Source organism: Bombyx mori, chromosome 3 (assembly GCF_030269925.1).
Source record: "Bombyx mori chromosome 3, ASM3026992v2".
Lineage (NCBI taxonomy): Eukaryota > Metazoa > Arthropoda > Insecta > Lepidoptera > Bombycidae > Bombyx > Bombyx mori.
The window spans coordinates 4,046,199-4,067,884 of record NC_085109.1 but is presented as its reverse complement, the minus strand read 5'-3'; the positions used below and the strand labels follow the sequence as shown (position 1 = coordinate 4,067,884).

The 21,686-nt window shown below is 35.1% G+C and overlaps 1 protein-coding gene across 1 annotated transcript in view; it reads right to left on the bottom strand.

Moving 5' to 3' along the window:
• Window positions 1-2,457: 2,457 nt before the first annotated feature.
• LOC101742593 (frizzled-4) overlaps window positions 2,458-21,686 on the bottom strand; it is a 47,968-nt gene continuing 28,739 nt past the window's right edge. Inside the window, exons 2-3 of the mRNA XM_012690483.4 lie at window positions 10,155-10,333; window positions 2,458-5,064 (exon numbers count right to left, since the gene is read on the bottom strand). Coding sequence (XP_012545937.1) covers window positions 4,421-5,064; window positions 10,155-10,333 — 823 coding nt within the window. The 3' untranslated portion in view covers window positions 2,458-4,420. The remainder of the gene's footprint in view (window positions 5,065-10,154; window positions 10,334-21,686) is intronic.

The following is a 21,686-nucleotide window of genomic DNA, read 5'->3' as shown; positions in this document are numbered from 1 at the left end:
CTGCGATGTTTCATTTGTCACGACCTACCACTTCAGAATCGACCTCAAGAAAGAAAAGATTTGCTGACAAATATCAAATTTTGGCGCGCTTTCTTCATTAAATAATAAACCTCATAATTCAAAATTTCAGTTTTTTTTCCTACTTAAGCTGGTAGCCTTGAGAGGCTATTCCAGCGTAACCTTAACTAGTAGGTGAGCTCACGGGGCTCAAACCTGACGACGTTGCTAACACGAACCCTAGCAAGAGCCGTGCTTCGCAGAATCTACCACCGAGAAGTTTATGGTAAAATGTATCCCGCTTGGAAATAAAAAAATAGAAAAGTGGGTAAGTGGTCTAATGTTGAACGGAAAGCTTAAGTTACTCTGATTGAAGATAGTTTATTGTAGAAGTTATAGTAGTAGTTCTATTTTTCCAACTGGAAAGGCAAAGGTCTACAGTCTAATCTTTTATAATTTTTTATGAAAAATGGTGGTAATATGAAGGTCACTAATTTGAAACATTAATCAAATGGCATGAAATTAAATGAAATGAAATTAGATAAGATGATATGAGATGAAATTTAATCTCAGTAAATGGTGGTTATAATACACATAAATGTATATGTAGGTAGGTGTAGTTTTATAATTAAAATTCTTAGAATACTTTTTTTCAGATTTGCCGACTTCATTTAACACTGAAATGTAGTCGTACATTGTGCACCAAGGGAGAAAACATTTCCTCCAGCGTGTCCTCACGCGGAGGAAATGTCCAACTTTTCTCCCGCGGTGCACATACTATTTTTTCTCCTACCATGCCGAAAGTTCGTGGAGTACCGAGCCGGGGTCCAGGGGCGAAGACCCCCATCCACATAAAATAAAAATTAATTGTTTTTAATTTTTAAATAAACTACCACTAATTAAATAAGTACTGTCTGATGAACTCATCTTTGTTTAATATTTCAGTATAAAGTTTTATTGCCATTTGTTTATTTCATTTTTACACTAAACACAATAATGCAAATTACCCGAGCACAACAATGGCGGAGAATTTTAGGTGCGTGAGAGCAGACGTAGACACTAACGCGCATGCGCACTTGTACCCAGGGAGAAAAAGTTACTTTCTCCCCTGTACAGCGGGAGGAAAAGTTACACTTTCTTCCCTGTACAGCGGGAGGAAAAGTTACACTTTCTTCTCTGTACAGCGGGACGAAAACCGAACTTTCGGCGTAGGTAGAAGAAAAAATTATTATGTTCTTTTTGTTTGTTTGCTAGTTTTTTGTTAAGATAAATAGGTTGAAGATGTTTTTTATTTAGGGGATAAGAGATATAAATTGAAGTAAAAAGGAAAAAAACATCCTAACTTTTTCTAATTATACTTTGAAAAGCCTTGATATAATGAATATACTTGATGAATATACTTGAAAATACTTGATGTCCTGTTTTGTTTAATGATTTAGTTCCGTTTCGCAACAGTTCTGCATTTTTACAGAGACTAATTAATAAGTCTCCACTATCCGAAGTGGAGATACACTAGATTCACCAAGATAACCCGTTCTTAAGATATCATTTCTATTCCCACCAAAAGGGTTTTAATATAAATAGTACAAACTCTCAAGTTGTCCGCATTTAAAAGATATATTTTGGAAGTTAAAAAATACTGAGTAAAATATATTATTTTTATATAATTCTTATTAAAATTTATTCTGTTCAAATCATTCTGTTTTCGTACACAAAGGGTCGATACGACCGTCATGTTGATTTTTGTTAATAACAAGATACAACGGCTAGAATGGCTTTTAATTATGATTTTCGAACTTATTTTTAATTCTAGTTGGTTAGAAAGTTATGTAAGTTAAAATTATGAGGTATATTTGAGTCGTCTATTATCAAAGGTGGCAATCTGTGCATTTGGACAAAAAAATGTTATTGATATGTCAATACAGATTGATTTGAATATAATCGTCTCCTTCAAAGAATACGGTTCAAAACCTGCATTAAATAAAGGTTAATACTTAACCTGTTATTTATCTAAGATGTCGTTCAGAAGAGTTTTGTGACTGCCAATGGAATACAAAGTCAATAATTCGTTTTTCTGATTTACCAATAATTGTCCAAAAGTCACATTGCCGGCTTTGATAATAGTCGACTCATTTGTAGGCAGCGGCTTGGCTCTGCCCCTGGCATTGCTGGAGTCCATGGGCGACGGTAACCACTCACCATCTGGTGGGCCGTATGCTCGTCTGCCTACAAGGGCAATAAAAAAAAATCTGGAATATTCAAACACAGTTTAAAATCCGATAGTACAGGAGCTGGCATTAAAAGTACAGTATAAATGTGGCAAATAGGTATAACTTTCAATGGCGATAGGTAAGTAAAAATACATACTCACTCAAAAATTCGGAGAATTGAGTTTTTAAAACTCTTAAATAAAACATTATGGAACGTATATCTAAGGATAGGAATCAAATTAAAAGAAAATGAGTTTTCAAAATTTATTAAAAATAAAACTATAATGGGGAAGTACCTATCACTTAACTATAGCTGATTTTAACCTTGAACTTAATATAAGTTAAACGCTTTTAAATTATTAAAAAAATAATTGTAAAATTTTAGTTTATTTATTTATTTACAACATCATACAATTACTATACTTAAGTACTTATTAATATTTTGTTTGGCAAGTTGGGGGTCACGGCATGACATCTACTCATATTAAGCATAACATTTCAGTTAAATTCTATTGTAGGCACATATGTAATTATTTTCATGAAAACGATACGCCGAAACTAGCCTTTTAAATGTTCGGCCGTTAATGATCGCCGTTCGATGTAACTTATAGTTGCAGTTAATTTTCGTTTATAAAACAAGTTTTTTTATACTTACCCGACTGACAAATATTTATCTTACAAAAAAATTTATGTTATTATTTTGCGCTAAATTCAAATTAAATCAGTGGCGCTTTTTATGTGGCTAGATAATAATACATACAAATAACAATAAGATTACAATGAAGCATAGTTTCGGAATTATATTTCAAATATTAACATTTACAATTTACAAAAATAGATATCCGATTTTATACCTCCAATGGTTATGGAACAATAAATAATAACCAGTAATATTAAAAATTGCGAATGAATTAGTTAATATCCAGCTCCGAGGGTATTTCTAAAATCACAAGCTGGTATTTGACCATTAGTAGTAACAGCAGTACGGTTCTCAACGTGGATTTGTTAGTACTTCGCACACCGGTGGGTTGGGGTAGCACCTATCAGGTGTTGGTTGATGCCTATAAAAGTAAGGACATGGCTCTCGCTGTAAACTCTGATAAGTGAAATCCTTGAATAATGCTAAAGCTAATGAAAATTTTGTGGGTATCTGAAACTGTGCCGCTAGTTTTGTATCATCAAAGTTGATGGCTCTTGTTTTAGGCTTTTCAGGGAAAGAGAACATTACAGATGAATCACAAATGAAAAATTGTAAATTAAGTATTTTATATCGTAATTATAATTTAATAAACATTTCATTTGGTAGATATCGTATTACGTGATAAAATTTGTCTTTTTACTGTCCTTAGACTTGCTTATTAAATTTAATTCATTCGACATTCCTAAGTGTTTTGGGCTCAAATAGGCAGATGCGTTAAATGCATAAAAGACATTTTTTGTTCTCTCTTTAGGTACTTCATACTTAAATTAGTAAATCAAAGACATCCAAATTGTGACCCAACTCATGGAGTATGTTTCAAAATGAGTTTGTTTATACTGTCAATGAGACTGGTTTCTCGGAGATAGTAACTTCAATCTGTATTCCATGTTTTTATTGGGCCCGGAGTGTCGACAGAAAAAAATGTATTTCAGGTTGTCGATGGATTTAACCTCAACTTCGCCTTTTATGGGGTTTTGTAAATCATAAGATCGAATTTTCAATTAGAGGGTTAAATTGTCAGGTATAAATTGTCAGGTATAATATAATAATATAATCTGGATATTGCGATTGATTAGAAAATGTAGTTCGAGGCGATGGTGTTCGCATACCCGTAAATATTAATAAAAATCGGATTGTCTAATAATTATTAACTGTTACACACATTTAATTTTAAATTAAATTACCTTATATAATAATTACAATCAATTTATATGTACATTAAATTACATTCCTTATAATTAGTATAATTTATTTACAATTACCACGTAGGTATTCGATTGCGAGGTTGCATATATCTTAATATAATAGGCATTTGAACATAATTCAGTCAGGAAATTTCATTTTATAATCTTAGCACGTGCTTCAATTTTTTTTTGGAAAACCAATAAAATTACACGTGTATTCTTTATCTATTTATTTAAATCCTCCGTATTACCGACAATTGAGTAACTATGTGAGCCTTGTAAGCTCATATTTTTTATTTTATTGAAACCAAAAAATTGTTTTATTTCCGTCATAGTATAGTTTCACCCGCTGAATAATGATAATGCCTAGGTTTCCTGTACGAATGCTGCTGCGGAGGTCGGTATGTTGCGTACTTTGTTGGATTATAAGGATGTCGCGCTATCGTATGAGGATGTGTTGCGTAACAATGAAGAGTTAGGGGCGCTTGTGTCGGCCCCGTCGGACATTTGGGAGGCACTGGCTTTCTAGGTCCCGTCACCCTTCTCCACAGAGCTTTAAGGCGGGGCGTTGCTATCCAAACGGCCACCATCACACCGAGTATTTGAATAGCGAATATTCTAAATAGGAACACCCAGAATGCTGGGTGGGCGTGTGTCGATGGCTCCGAAGACGGAACCGGTGAAGCCAGCCATTCGTCTCTCCACGCGTATTCATAAACCCAAGTAGCGAGAATACACGCCGACGGAACAGCGTATAGAGCTGCGAAAGCACCTAAACGCAAAACGCTTTGATCTGTGTGCGGCTGTGGAGCGTTTAATAATAGGGCTGGTGTGTGCACGGGAACTGGTTTGCGAAGAACAGCGCGTAGTCCGGACGAAAGGAACACGCAGCCGAGTAGCAGACATATTGCTTCAGGTACGATTACGAGCGCAAGGAGGGACTTGGTCGATTGATTGCCGACGAAGCACGTACCTGTAAATGAAAAAAAAAATACATTTATGTAGTTAGTATTCGAATGTTTTCAAAACGGATCAATAACAACTCTTACTGGTGGTAGGACCTCTTGTGAGTCCGCACGGGTAGGTACCACACCACCCCGCCATTTCTGCCGTGAAGCAGTAATGCGTTTCGGCTTGAGGGGTGGGGGCAGCCGTTGTAACTATACTGAGACCTTTGAACTTATCTCACGGAAGGTGGCGCATTTACGTTATAGATGTCTATGGGCTCCAGTAACCACTTAACACCAGGTGGGTTGCGAGCTCGTCCACTCATCTATGCAAAAAAAAAAAAAAAAAAATTATAAGCAAATGTTCCGATTAAAGATTCTGTCACCCTTAATCATATTATTATGATCACTGCTTTGTTGCTGGTAACATAAATGTATTATCTGTTAGGTACACTGCATAATTTTTTTATAGAATAAATTTCAACCAAGATTTTACGTATGGGAGACGAAATACGGTATAAAATGTATAAATAATAGTTTAAAAGAACTAACAAAATACACTTTTATAGAAAATCCAACTAAAAATTAAATTTTAATAAATTTGAATTAAAAATAGTGTAAGAAAAAATGATTTTATTGTAAAAAAAGCGTGGGTGCTTTTCAGGATATTATCAAAATAGCCTTTCTACTCATATCTGTTCATAAAATATTTATAGCTACTGATACCATGCACCCCACGCTTTTTTTAAACTATTATTTATTTTTCATTTTTTAGTTGAATTTCAATTTTTTCAATTTCTTTTTTTTTCTTTTTTTTTTTAAATATTGAATTGTCGTCGGTCCTTAGTAAGTATACGAAATTTCGAGTTAATCCGACATTTTGAAGGGGTCAAAATCATGTTTAAAGATTCCGTTACATACTAACATACATACGTCTAAAGCTAAAGGTGTGTGGCGCATTTTTAGGTGTGTGGCGCATTTACTCAGGTGTGTGTCGCATTTAGGTACGTTGTAGATATCTATGGGCTCCAGTAACTACTTAACATCAGATGGGCTGTTAGCTCGTCCACACACCTAAGCAATAAAAAAAAATAAAAGCGTATTAAAAACGAAAATTGCGAACGAATTAGCTGTCGTAAACGTAATGGATCCACTGTTACTAAAATCCCTCGAACGGGACGACATGCGACACAAGGAGAGCGGATACGAATTTGTGTTCCAAAGCGCTCATTATATCGTGAATAACATTCCGATTTCAGAAAGGCTGCTGGTGAACACCTACACAAACACGGCGGGAAGAAAAGGGCTTGCATTAATAAGGCTGTTAAAAGAGTCCGATTTTAAAATTGAAATACGAGCGTGCGAGGAGGAAAGGTGTCGTATTTAACGGCTCGAATAATGGTCGAGCATTTCTTTCAGCCGCCATAATGGAACCCGCAGGACAAATAATAAAAATAAAAATCACAATGGCTTTATTGAAATTGCAATATGGCTGAGAAACGGGCCGTGGTGCTTCGTTCGCACGTTAAAAATGAAAATAAAATGATTATGTATAATGGAACGTAAATAAAACGATCTATGTGTGGAATGCGAAATTGTAATAAAAAAGAAAAACTACTTCGACGATATAAAATGAGAATATCATCAATATAGTCATATTCAATTAAATATGTATTAATTTTAAGGATAACTCGAAAACCGAAAGGGCCAGCCTACAAAGAAATAAATTTCTGAGAACTTCCCTCTTTTTTGAAGCTAGTTAAAAAAGTTGCATCATATTAATAATGTATAGGTTATATTTTTGTATTATCTGTATCTGCGCTCTAAGTTTGTATGTGTTATTAATTATGAATTATTGAACACAGTTTCACGCGTATTAGGTAAATTATAAATATAAAAGTTATTTAGATTAGACAAGAATATGCTTTACCAGTTTTGCCAACAAATCTTTGACACGTAAATATGTAAGCTAGCACCCTCCTGTATCTCCAGTGAGATTAATACATTCACAGCGTATCTGTGCGGCGTTGTTCATTTGCTTTAAACTCATCTTAAATTATTCATACAAAGTTAAACGATAAGAACCTTTTGATAATACATGTTCCCGCTTTGTTATTTATGGAATTAACTTATTTTAAGTTGATGTGATATTTTGTTCGTTCCGGCTTTGAATTAACCGCTAAGTCCTCGGCTTTCTTTTGTTCCTAAAGCAGTTCTTTCGGAGTTTCTAAAGTAAGTAGATATGTACCATGATAAGAAATATTTCGGCTAACTTTTGTAATCATTTCTAATTGAGAAGTTTTGTGTTTATAATACGTTTTTAACCGAGATTCTCAATTTGAATTAATTTTTTTATGTGTATTTTCTAAGTTTTTTCTAGGTGAACCGATTTTATTGATTCTTTTTTATTTATTCTTCTTTTTCGATTCTTTGTTCGATGCACCGATGTTCGAATTTCAGGCGAGTACCAATTTTTCTAATGAAATACGTACTCCACAAATGTTCACGATTGACTTCCACGGTGAAGGAATAACATCGTGTAATAAAAATGAAACCCGCAAAATTATAATTTGCGTAATTACTGATGATAGGACCTCTTGTGAGTCCGCGCGGGTTACCCACCCCCCTGCCTATTTCTTCCGTGAAGCACTAATGCGTTTCGGTTTGAAGGGTGGGGCAGCCGTTGTAACTATACTGAGACCTTAGAACTTGTATCTCAAGGTGGGTGGCGCATTTAAGTTGTGGATGTCTATGGGCTCCTGTAACCACTTAACACCAGGTGGGCTGTGAGCTCGTCCACCAACCTAAGCAATAAAAAAAGAAAATTTGCATGCTAGTATTTCTCTTGTCTTTTTGCAATTCATATTTAATTGATTTGACAATATCGATGCTATTACCTTTATTTTGTTGAAGTCAGTTTTCTATTCTTTTTAAATTTGGTTTTAAACGAGTATGTAATGCGGTTCAGAATGAGCATGATTTTATGATAATTACTAGTAACTATACTTGAGACCTTAGAACTTATATCTCAAAGTGGGTGGCGCATTTACGTTGTGGATGTCTATGGGCTTATTTCCAGTAACCACTTAACACCAGGTGGGCTGTGAGCTCGTCCACCCAACTAAGCATATTTTTTTTACATAATTTGAATGACGAGGAAAAACTATATAAAGGGTCCATTTCATAATAAGTACGTTCATGCATTTCTTGATTTCTTTAAAATCGACAGTTCGTTGAAACAATCGACCGGCATGCACACGCTGAAGGGCTTTTGCTTGAATACGTGCTCCTGGGTTCTTGTAAAAGATTAAATCGTTTGAAAAACGCCGCCGATCAAACATGAAAACGATTTAAATAAGAATCACAACCCTTTGTATTAGATATATATTGTTATACCGGATGCGAAATAAAATCGATCCGATCGCGAACATTTTTATATGTAACTAGCGGCCCGCTCCGGCCCCGCTCGGGTCTTTAACAAAAATTTCAACAATATTTGACGTTGTTTTGTTTTTTTAAATAAAAGAACACTTATTTCGGCATAACCATAATAGTTAGACATATACTGTCACGATACTTTTTGTAAGTAATAATGTGTTCTACAAAGTCGTAGTACATTATTTTGTTCTATCATCAATAGTTTTCGCAGGGCACGCGATAGAAAGAATATTTTAGGTATTTTTTTACACCTTGGGTTACGTTATTGGAGTTTTAGTAAAGATCCCAAATTTTTTTCAAAAAAGATTATAACCTATGTCACTCAGGAATAGTGTAGCTTCCAAACAGTGAAAGAATTTTTCAAATCGGTTCAGTAGTTTCGGAGCCTATTCAATACAAAAAAACAAACAAATCTTTCCTCTTTATAATATTAAGTATAAGCATAAGTATAGATCACAGCGAAATTTTATCCAACGATACATTAAGACTTGTACAGTTTTTTTGTTGTTATTGTTATTATTTCCTTAAGCACAACACAAGTACAATCTAAGTGCAATCTAAGTTTTCTTTTGTCGTAGTGAAAATTATTAAAGCAATCCTAATTTGATGAATCATATAATTAGCAGACCAGTCTAGGTGAAGCCAGAATACCGCTTCGAGAAAACTGGCAGTTAGGTAGACAAAAAAGAAAAAAAAATGTCGTAATAAAAAAAGAAAAAAGTTCGTTGCGGTCAATACGGTATTGCGTACCCTTCAATAGAGCAGCCTCTAATGAAGCATTGAACTCTACGCGACCGAATAAAAACAACCGTTCAAGTAACATCGGTTCTTGTTACGGCCAGTCTATTTGAAATGGCACATAATAAACGCTACCATATCGAGAGGGCTACCAAGAAAACGCAGCGTAAAAACAAGTTGATACAACTTCCATCGAAGTCTCGTGTGTATAATAAATTGGAATTGTAAATTAAACATTTACAATTCAAAAGCGGACATAAAAAAAAAACTTGGATGCAACCACCCCATACTGGTCCAGGTTTGGAACTAATTTGTTAAGAACTAACTATTGCATATTAATTTGAGATATGACTGAATAACTTGATCTTTAAGTTTGTCATAATTAGCAGCTGTCAGAAGATAGGTTGACTTAAATTATTTATACAACAATTTTAATATATTCGTAATTTATAACCTGTAAAAGTAATTTATGCATTGAAGTCCGTTTATTGGAGGGCCAAGGGAGGCTTCGTTTGTAAGTAAGTCAAAAACTGCCGTTTTTGAAAAAAAAAGAGTGTAATTTGGCATTAGGGCTTTACGTCTGAGCTTTTTTATTTTTTTATTGCTTAGATGTGTGGACGAGCTCACAGCCCACCTGGTGTTAAGTGGTTACTGGAGCCCATATACATCTACAACGTAAATGCGCCGCACACCTTGAGATATAAGTTCTAAGGTCTCAGTATAGTCACAACGGCTGCCCCACCCTTCAAACCGAAACGCATTGCTGCTTCACGGCAGAAATAGGCGGGGCGGTGGTACCTACCCGTGCGGACTCACAAGATCACACTACACTTCACAGTGTAGCCTAGTAAAGGATACGTCGTGTGTCTTTAGATTGTTTCACAAGATGATTATCGATGCAAAAGGAATAACACAATATTAAAGTACAGGGTAAGTTAACCTGTAAGTTCATCGGCATCTACGTCTCTGGTGACGAGAACGGCTGCTGCTAGGGCTGCCGGCACGCCCCACGCCGCCAGCTGAAGCAGGGATGAGTGGCGGTCGTTTCTCGCCATTGTACCCGGTGGATTAGGTGGTCGGAGTACGCTTGCTCGCCAAGCGCCCGCCACTACCACCCACCTAAAATAAAATAAAAATTAATTAATCATTAAAAAAAATTATTAAAATACACATTGAACAACACAAAGCTTACATTTTATTTTACACAAACACATATTGTGGGATTTTCCATTTGATTAAAATTTTACAATCTAATTAGAAAGGCTAATTTTAGTAAGAGTTAATTAAAAAATATGTTATGTTTTCAATTTAGCGTTTGTTTAACAAATCTTAATCACCGTATTCTTTTGGTTTAAAAGTTTAAGAAAATTTTACATTAAAGAAAGTTGACCTTAAAACATCTTATTAATTAATCATTTAAACTATTTAAAAATATTAAGATGGTAATATCTATCTGCCCGACGAAGAAAATGATGTAGATGTTTTTGAAGCGTAGAACATCGTAAAATAAATAAAACGAATTTGACTATAGAATTTATTAAATACTCAATAAGCTGGATGATTGGCGGAGCGATAATATGTTGGAAATATAGTTTTATAATACGTGAAGCAAAAACTTTGTATCCCTTTTTACGAAAATTGCGCGGACGAAGGAGTATGAAATTTTCTACACTTTTAGAGAACATAGAGGAGAAGTGCACAATGCTAATATTTTTTTTAAATAATGCTTAAAAGATATATTAAATCAATAAAGAAAACATTACACACACTACATACCATGTATTTGACGCACACACGCATGCATACTATTTATTGTAAAACTTTTGTTCTTGACGTCTGTTTTCAAATTGAGAATAGATTAAATATTGTTTGTCTTTATTAATATTTTTTTATAGTGTAGCCTTGGCAAATTTTGTGATTATAGAAGTATAAAATACAATCATAATAGTGTACAAACTTATAATTCTAATTAATTATAGTCGAATTTCGACTAGTGCGGGACCTCTAGTATAGTTTTATTTCATCGTTTGGAATAATTTAGAATAGAATCCGACCCTATAAAGTATCACTGTGCTAACTGTACCGCGTATCAAGCTATGTATATTTATTGAACTATAGTTAAATCTATATAATATATAAAAATGAATTGCTGTTCGTTAGTCTCGCTAAAACTCGAGAACGACTGGGCCGGTTTGACTAATTTTGGTCTTGAATTATTTGTCGAAGTCCAGAGAAGGTTTAAAAGGTAGATAAATTGAAAATGAAATAAAAATAACAATATTCTTTATCTTTGATGTGTCCCCCGTCAGACGCATTCTTTTGTTTGTTTTAAGTTTATTTTATACACATGCTTAGGTCTTCTATTTATCGATTGAGGCACTGCGAAGTCTGCCGGGTCAGCTAGTAAAAAATAAAAAAAACAACGATAAAAAAGCCGCTCAGTTTAATCCTTCAATATTTATAAATATCGATGCGGCTTAAGTTACGTTCAAGATCTTTAATCAAGTAATTAACGTCACAGCAGTCGCCGTTCTAAGCCGGAGTACCCGGAGACAGCTGATGAGCAGCTGTGATCCAATAATTGTTTCTAGAAATTCGGGAGTTACATTGTCGATACGATTTCGATCTAAACAATCCAAGCTTGAAAGTAATCTTGGAAATTCATCGCTTATTATTTTTATTTATCATCTATACTATCTATACTAATATTATAAAGAGGAAAGATTTGTTTGCTTGTTTGTTTGTATTGAATAGGCTCCGAAATTACTGAACCGATTTGAAAAATTCTTTCACTGTTTGAAAGCTACACTATTCCTGAGTGACATAGGCTATAATATTTTTTGAAAAAATTAGGGATCCTTACTAAGACACCAATAATGTAACCCAAGGTGTAAAAAAATTACCTAAAATATAATTTACATCGCGTGCCCTGCGAAAACTATTGATGATAGAATAAAATAATGTACTACGACTTTGTAGAACACATTATTATTTACAAAAAGTGTCGCGACAGCATATGTCTAACTATTATAGTTATGCCGCAATAAGTGTTCTTTTATTTAAAAAATAAAACAACGTCAAATATCATTGAAATTTTAGTTGACCCGAGCGGAGTCGGAGCGGGCCGCTAGTTACATAGTTAAATTTTTATTGCGAACATAAGTGTACATCAGTGTGCTTAGTGCGAGTTTTTTAACGTTCTCGATAGCGTAAAAGTTAATTCATATTTGTATGGAATGGGATCGTTTGCGTGCGTTTGCCGCTTGGGGCGCTGATCCAACTGCATACAGAATTGGCTTAACTTTTACGCTATCGAGAACGTTACGAAACTCGCACTAAGCACACTGTTGTCAAATGGTGCGTTTCTCCTAATAAAAATAACTAGAGTTTGTTCTCGTCTCGAAGCTAAATGGAACGCAACAGATTTCATTCGCCGACTGACTCGAACCCGTTTTTAGTTCAGTATTAAAATGATATTACGATACCACAACGATTATATGTTACAAATGAAATTAGATACATTCTGTTATAATAAACAATGTAATTTTAAACCATCTCTGGTTCTTGAACCGGTGCTCGAACAAAAAAGTGTTTGTATTCAAGATGACACAGTAATTCGATACCGTAGTGATCCGTTGTTTGATAATAAAGGATTCTTTGTTCTTAATAAATTTCGATTTTAATGTGAAGTCAAGTAGTTAGTCAATTTAATTTGTTTGTGTGTTTTTAAAAGAGGTTTCGTGTTATATAAACGAATGGTGGACAACTTAAGAAATACGGTCACTTCAGAGTAAATTATAGACCATGTCAACCCTTACTTAAGCTTGTTAAAACATATGACAGGTAAAACTCCCACTACGGATGAGAAAGGTGTCGCCTTGTTTCGAACCGACACCAGCGTAACGGGAGCTACGGGTTTCTTAATTTCAATTTTACCGCAAAGGGCTGTCAAGGGCTTTGTTTAAGTGGGCAACGATCGTCGCAGTGGCGTGTTACTAGCACTTGAACAAACAACAGTCCTTATTTGTACTGAGCCGAAAGTGGCGATAGTCCAAACATCGTTGTTTGTTCGCTTGGCCGAATGTTTGATCCGGCCCCCGCCGCCGCCGCATGTTGGCTGACATTAGTAAAATGTTTGTACGATTTGCATTGTGATAATTAGGCTCGTTTTTTTTTTTTTTTTTTTAAGAAGTAGAAACGTGTTTTGAGACGTATGTACATATACATGCTACCGACAAATTTTTAGTACCGTAAATTTAATGAGAGATATAATTTTATTAGATTTCGAATTATCTAGTCTGGCCATAAATACTGTTCAACGCTTAAAGGACTGTATTGCAGCCAATGAAGACCACTTCGAATAAGCTTTTTATACTTTAAATTGTTTTATATTAATGTATTAAACTAACACACTGTAAAAGTAATAAATGTTATTTGCCATAGAATTTTTTTTGTTTCCTTTGTAACAGTATTTATGGCCAGACTAAGTATATATTAAATACTAGTGCCGGTGGGTGTCTTCTCAGTGGATGGCGTTTTCGATCCGGTGGTAGATTCTGCGAAGCACTGCTCTTGCTAGGGCTAGTGTTAGCAACGTCGTCAGGTGAGCTCACCTACTTATAAGGGTTATGCTGGGACGGCCTCTTCCATCAGTTTAGGCAAAAAAAAGTTCTTCATTTAAATAGTAAGAACTGCAGCTAATAATAGTTTTTGCTCAAGATATATTGTAAATATTTTATAAATGAAACTCCGGTCCTTGTAGTGGTGTAATGAGCCCAGACGGGTAGGTACCACCATCCCGCCCATTTCGGTCGTGCTAATGCGTTTCGGTTTGAAGGATGTGACAGTCGTTATGCTATAAAATGTAAACCAAGTAATCTCTAGGTGGGTGTTGGTATTTACATTGTTAATGTCTATGGGATCCGGTAATCATTTAACACCAGATGAAGACATTTAAGCACTTAAAAACACTTTCCGTTCAAAAAGTAAGACGTGATTTTTTCACGAAAGAAATTTACAGGATGTTGGCAGAGGAATTAATACAATTTTGTTTTTCTCTGGGGGCTGCTATTATGTCTTCACCTCCATCAGAAGATCCAGCGAGAAAATTAATGGGTGCTTTTCCATTGAACCCGTGCCTTCACAAACAACGTTCACTGTTTTTATCTACCATTTATCTAGTGATATAGTTCTAGAGAACTGTGAAGCCAACAAACGTTATAGCCGGGTACATCGTTCGACTAAAACGTCTAAAGCTATACTTAGAGGCAGCGGAAAGCTCGTTACGGCGCGGTCGTAACAATAAAAACCAACACCCACATCACTATTTCGGTGAGCGTACACGTTTATTCCCTTATACTGTAACGAATACTGTGGTTTCAGATCGTTTCAACCACAATCCCTTTTATGACGCTCCGTAATTCTTATGTTTTAAGCTCTCACTACGAGAGACGGAGATAAAGAGAGAGAGAGAGAGAGAGAAAAAAAAATTAGAGAGAGATAGAGAAAAAGAGAGAGAGAGTGAGAGAATATACCATAATGCACACTAAAACACAACATTCAAAAACAGTCGACAGGCAGGCATAGTTGTACAGCAGGCGTTAAGACCACTAAAAGCGATCTCTATCAGAAAATCATTTCCATATCTACAGGAATTTGAAAAAAATACAGTTGAAGGTGTACTATTGACAATACCTAGATGGGCATCAAGATAGACGGAGCCATTATTAAAGAAAATACGTATATACAATAAACATATATCTACAGTTATGTTGTGTTTGTCTCTAGTGTGTCTAACTGTTAAACTCCAAAAAAAAATCCTGAAGTTTCATTCTCTTTTAATAACATGTGCAATCTCCAGGATTATTTTGTTATTTAAGTAGACGTACCCCGCGTTTTTACCTGCTTTATATTTATAGCTCGGAAAGAATTAGGCACGTTGCATTTTTCCGGGATAAAGGGGTGCCTGTGTTGATCTTGAATTAATAAAAAGATTGGTTCATTTGTAGATCTGTGGGTACGTGAATCCACGTACCAGCGAACATACTGTCATATTTATTTTACATTATTATAGACCCGGCGTTGCTCACATTGTCATTTATCATGAAAAGTAATCTATGTATCTATGTTATAAATTACCTTTGTATGAAATTTCATCCAAATCAGTTTAGACATTTTTGCGTGATTGAGTAACAAACACTCAAAAACACAAAGTTTTACATTTATAATATTAGTAAATAGTGGTGTGTACAATTAAAAAAAAAAACCTCGTGAATATATAATATATCGCTGAGTCGATATTTCTGTCTCCTACTGTATTTGACAGATCTTCAAAGTTATTTTTATAACCGAGAATATGTTAAAGCGACCGAGCGCGAGGATTTTGTTTGTTTTTTTTTTGTCTCGAATAACAAGGCAGGCTGCGTGCAGAATGTCTCCGCATATGAAACGTGTACCAGACGACTTGTACGAGTTATTTCGGGAGCTCATAAAATCGATTATCCATCCGATTCGAGCCCTGAACGTCGAGTCGGCCACGGCACACGCATCACAACAGGATGCACTATTTCTGTTGCTTCTAACACAAATATGTACGATATTAATGCGCTGATTAAAATATATTACGACTTGATTTACAGCCGAGCTGCCGTGTTTGGATCGTAAAACCCGTAACGGCCTATGCATTATGTCAATGTACATTTATTTTATAAGGCAAATAAAAACAAACATTTTCAACGCTGTTCCAATTTAAGTTTTCTTTTTCTTCTAGGATACGCGCTGTATGTCGGTTTGGTTTTGAATTTTTAAAGTCAAACTAGCGTTTACTAGAAATAAATGATAAAGAATAGTGTGAGAATGTCAAATGCACGTATGTCAACGCCGAATGCGTATATTTGTTATGAGAATGTGACTCCGTCCTCTTTGAAAGGGCTGCTGCTGTTTGATTACGGCTTGTACAAACATAACCTGTGCCTTGTAAATACTAGCTGATATACTAGCTCACATACTAGATATGTGTAAAACCTTCTCGAACGATGATTCTATATACGAATGAACCCTTGAGTCGTTAGCAGCTTGAAATGGCGAACAACCTCACAGCAGGTGTCTAAATATGGAATCAGTTAAGTTGAACGTAAACGATCCATATTGAATGGAGCTCCCACAGACATATCATTCCAACACTCACGTTATAGTGTACAGGAAAGTTAATGATCGGTAAGGGCTCTAATAACGTTGGTTATGTTATCGACAAAATCGATATAGAGTTTTCGATCAACACTGTTGAGATGGCGTATGATTGATGTTTTTGAAAGGAAAATAAATGATGAACCGCAGCGCATGCGGGTTACTGGGAACTTAAAAATGGTTATAATGAGTAAGGATGAGTTTATCACGCGATTCTGAACTTTAAGTGTAAGATTACGAAAATTGAATCTTGATTGTAACCAACGCTGACAGGTACTTAAGGATCACCTTACTTGATTTTCGCATAAATCTAATTTATTCATTTGCGCCAAGACTCGGACCTTGTTCACAGAGCCAATTAGGCGAATTAATTAGTCGTAATTTATTACATCCGACAGGTTTTTTTTCGCTCCCTGATATTTATCAGTGTGGAACAACACTTACATTAATTGCTCATTTAAAACTACACCAGACAGATAAGCAGAAGATCAACTTACAAACATGAGTATTTTTTTAAATTTAAAATGAACCTTTCGTTCTTTGAGCAAAGTCTAGAACTAAGGAGTATTTACGCACAGAGTATTTTATCATTTATGTGGTTATTGTTCAATTTTGATGAAAAGTGCTTAAACATGTGACTTGAACATTAATTTTATTTATTAATACAGATTTTGCTTTTATGAATTTACTTATAGACTAAAAGTTATATTGTTTATGTCGATTTAAAGGCACTTATTGGAATAACAATTATTAAACTTTTTTTGGCATTGAAAAAAAAACTCATAATTTTTTTTGGCATTATTTTTATTCTGCTGCGATAAAAAAATATTAAAATAGTGGATTATTTTTTGTATGATTTAATCATTATTCAGAAAGAGCATTCATTACACACAACATTTATTCTAAACTTATTTTAGCACATGCTTTGTCCCTCAACTTGACACGATTGTGTATTGAAATGAAAAAATATATATACCTAATTAATATAAATAACAATACACTTTTGAAATACATCATTTTTAATTGGATCACCGTTCCTATATCTAGTTTGCGGGTCCGACTCGTCTCTTATTATAACTCGTTCGTTTAATTAGGTTTATTTTACGATGGCAAATTGCTTACACGCCCGTCGATACGAACGGTGTGTAATTTCTGTAGCGTAACGACTAACGTGTTTTTATATACCTTATAAACGTTCAATTTAAAGATTCGATAAGATACGTGGAATTTTTTAAAGACAAATAGCTTCCTTTTTTCTTCTTCAAATGATCGTATTTCTTAAATCATGTTATTAAAATGTAAATGTTGATATTTTGAATAGGCATAACTTTCATGTCGTAATGTTTGTTTTTTAAATTTAATTATAATAATTTTAAATTTATCTTTCGCGTTTGTTCATAACGATAAATTAAATATTCAAATACAGTAACGTTGTCTCCTTATTAGCCTAATTTCGTGATAAAAGATTAACGGGTCCGAGTTTTGATCAGTGTTCGTTGAAATTACATTTCTGTAGGATTGGTAAGAACGGAACGTATGAAAGTAGTGTGGAACGGAGCGTTAAGATGTCAGTGACAGAAAACTATGGAGGGTAGAGGTAAGGAGTACCGTCTCATATGGGAGAAGCTTGAAAAAGTGTCCCACTTTCAGCACTAAATAACAATTCAAAAATCCTCTAGAATGGCGCTAGCATAGGCACAGGGTATGATATGAATTGAGCAGTTTTTAACTGTATAAAGTATGCTGAGTTAGGAAATTTAATATATTTAATGACTAGAGTAGTTAGTGACAGTGTAATATACAAGACCTCACATGTTTACGTAGTCCAAACTAATTTCGTCAACATAACCTAAAATTATTGCTGTGGTAAAGTGTGGAGACATCGACCATACAGAAAACGTTATGAAAGGGGAAAAATAATGACAGAGAAAAGCAAGATGGCGAAAACGATAGATCATTCTATACTATTCTATGTTCATACAAGGCGTAAAAAAGGTATCAGTAAATTTTTAATAATAAAAAACAGAGAAGATTTTGGAAGTGAACAATAAAAGTGCAGAAGTGGGATAGATTTATTTTATGCGCCTCGATCCCATTTCTACATTTCTCATAACAAGTTAACGAGAAACTCTGAAAAACAAAAAACGATTATTAATAATTTCGATAGCCGCGTCGAAGCAATGTTTGTCGGTGAAGCTTCGATAAACACTTCAAGCTTTCGCTATACACTGCTGCGTCGAGAGCTCTGTAAAGAAACTGGTCATGTTTGACTCGGCGCGGCCGTGATTGTTCTCACGTTGAAGTCATAATCACTGGTTTCTTTGGTCGTAGAGACCGCCCTCTGAGACCGATTTTATTTATGCACGATTTTTCTGTATACTTAACATTCTTTTATCGTTGCTGTATACTACAAAAGAGCTTCATATCTTTTTTAAACTGTAACACCAATATTACACGTAATGGATACCATGGTAAATTTTAAGTCCGAGACATATTTTAATGTTGGTTACTTTTTTCTCATTGCATGTGGCACAAACTTTATCTCAGCTGTCAACGGTGCATAGTTTCTAGACTTGGTAGGTTCCAGTATTTTAACCTATCTTTATATATCTATATATTTCTTCTGTGCGTGTGTTTGTCACTGAACTCCTCCTACGCGGTGGACTGATTTGAATATTTTTTTGTATGCGTTTGGGTGGCACCCTGGATTGTTTAGATTCACAAACCAGCCCGGTAGAAGGCGCTGTAGTCGGTATCTAGGTTATTTGTCTTTCCTAAAAATCATTTATATGGCAAAACAATGTTTACCGGGTCAGCTAATAGATTTAGATATGTTTTTCACCATCGCTTAAAAAAAAGGTTCCAGTATTTTCCGTTTACGTTTACTTAAAGTGTGATCACAAATATCCTCAAAAAGGCTTGAGGAGAATACTCAGCGGTATGTAGTCAGTATGTAGCACAGGTTTTGAAGTCGTCGTGGCCTAAAGGATAAGACGTCCGGTGCATTCGTATGTAGCCATGCACCGGTATTAGAATCCCGCAGGCGGGTACAAATTTTTCCAATGAAATACGTACTTAACAAATGTTCACGATTGACTTCCTCGGTGAAGGAATAGCATCGTGTAATAAAAATCAAACCCGCAAAATTATAATTTGCGTAATTACTGGTAGTAGGGTCTCTTGTGAGTTCGCACGGGTAGGTACCACCGCCCCTCCTGTTTCTGCCGTAAAGCAGTAATGCGTTTCGGTTTGAAGGGCGGGGCAGGCGTTGTAACTATACTGAGACCTTAGAACTTATATGTCAAGGTGTGTGGCCCATTTACGTTGTAGATGTCTATGGGCTCCAGTAACCACTCACCACCAGGTGGATCGTCTGCTACAAAGGCAATAAAAAAATAGCAGACTAATAGCAAATTCAATTACAATGGTATAAGGTAATTTGCTATCAAACCGCTTGCTCGTGTTCAACAGTATGAGTTTGAATAAAATAAGCTCCGAAACATCACTGAACTTATAATATATACACATTTATGTGACTATCGTCTCGCGCGCACCGACAACTAAAGATTATTTCTTCAAGATGTTATTTACATAATTGTGATCCGCGCGCTCTTAACGTAACAAACCTCTTGCATACAAACTAGGCTTATTTACATTCTCTTTGATACTCGCTGCAAGGTGCTACTGATTGGCAACAGGGCTCCATGGAATTGTGATTTGAAATGTTTGACACGATAATGAAAATCACGACGGCTTATGTATAATAATGTAATATAATAAATATGTGTAATAACCAAATCGAAGTTAGGAAAGGAAGGAGTCTGAAGATCAGTAATACATGTCTTTGAACCTAGTATAGACTTCAGCTCTTTCAATTTGCATTTGTACTATACCTTATAATAACTTATACCTACAATATGTTAGCGCAGCGACGAAATTTATTAAGTTATTTTTTCGAATATTCCTTAGATTACACAACACACCTATAAAATTTTGAAATTATTTTCGAAATAGGAACGAGAGCAACTTTTTTTTTTCTTCCTAAGCATGGGGTTACAAGAGGTCCCTAAGTTCGGTGTGCCTTTTGGCATAAGCGTCCTTCAATTCCTTCCAATGGGTCCTGTCCCTTGCTACTCTCAGCCAGAATGGTCCCGCTGTCTGTTTCAAGTCATCTTCCCATCTCCTGATTTGACGACCCCTACTTCGTTTGCCTGTGTTCATAATAGAAATTATCTATTGCCGTTGTCAATAAACACAATAACAACTTTGAAATAATTCATTAAATTTATCATCAGGTAATAATTTACTCGAAATCACTGCGTCCAAAAAATGTATTATAAGGCTCGAGCATTCGTGAAAAAGCTATAAAAAGCGCTTTTTTGTTTAACGTTGTAAAAACATAAAACTCGAATTTATAGTTCTTCCTTATTTAATTAAACCGCACAGATTATATTGTATCATTCGCGAAATAATTTACTTATAGCTGCAATCAACGTTTTACGACATTGAATTAGATTTTAATGAGTACTAGAATAAGTTTCGCGTACGGGTTTTTTTTGTGGCATTGACCTCTAAAAAAAAATCTGTATGTATTCATTTTAATAATTAATCCGTAATCGGTATTGTCCAATAAAATAAAAAAAAAATTGGGCGATCAAATTAAAACTGGAAAACGGCATTTCAGTATCTACATAGCACCAATATTGATTGTCTGACGCCACCTACACTACACATTTAAGTCGACAATTTAAAAAAATCAATCGGCATTTAACGAGCATTAACGTGACAAGTTTAAGAGCCACAGACAAATTTTATAATAACAAGATTTGTACGCTTTCAACTTTCCGACTCGGATTGACAGTCGATTGACTCGATCAAAGAATGACGATGCCAGTTTTATTGGGCCCGTAGATCGTTTGGTGATTTCAAAGAGATTTTTCGAAAGCCGTCGTCAGTGTGTGTGTTGTTGTTGTGTAGGAAAGCAGTGTGCACACGCGCGTTTCCAAAACAGATCGAAGATGGCGTAGGCGTCTTAGCACGTTAACGCATCTCGTTTCTTGAAGTACGTGTATACACGACTTTGGACTTTATGTCCACGGAACGGTTTTCGACACGCCGATTATAGTTTGATGGATCGAGGCATGTCGGACATCGATTAAAATAATTGTAAACGACCTTGTTTCGAACTTATAGCGCGTAAATCATCAAGAATTAATTTAATGAATTCATAACAAATAATAAATTTATCGTATTCAATCGTTTCAAAATTGAAGAGAAGCGAATTGAA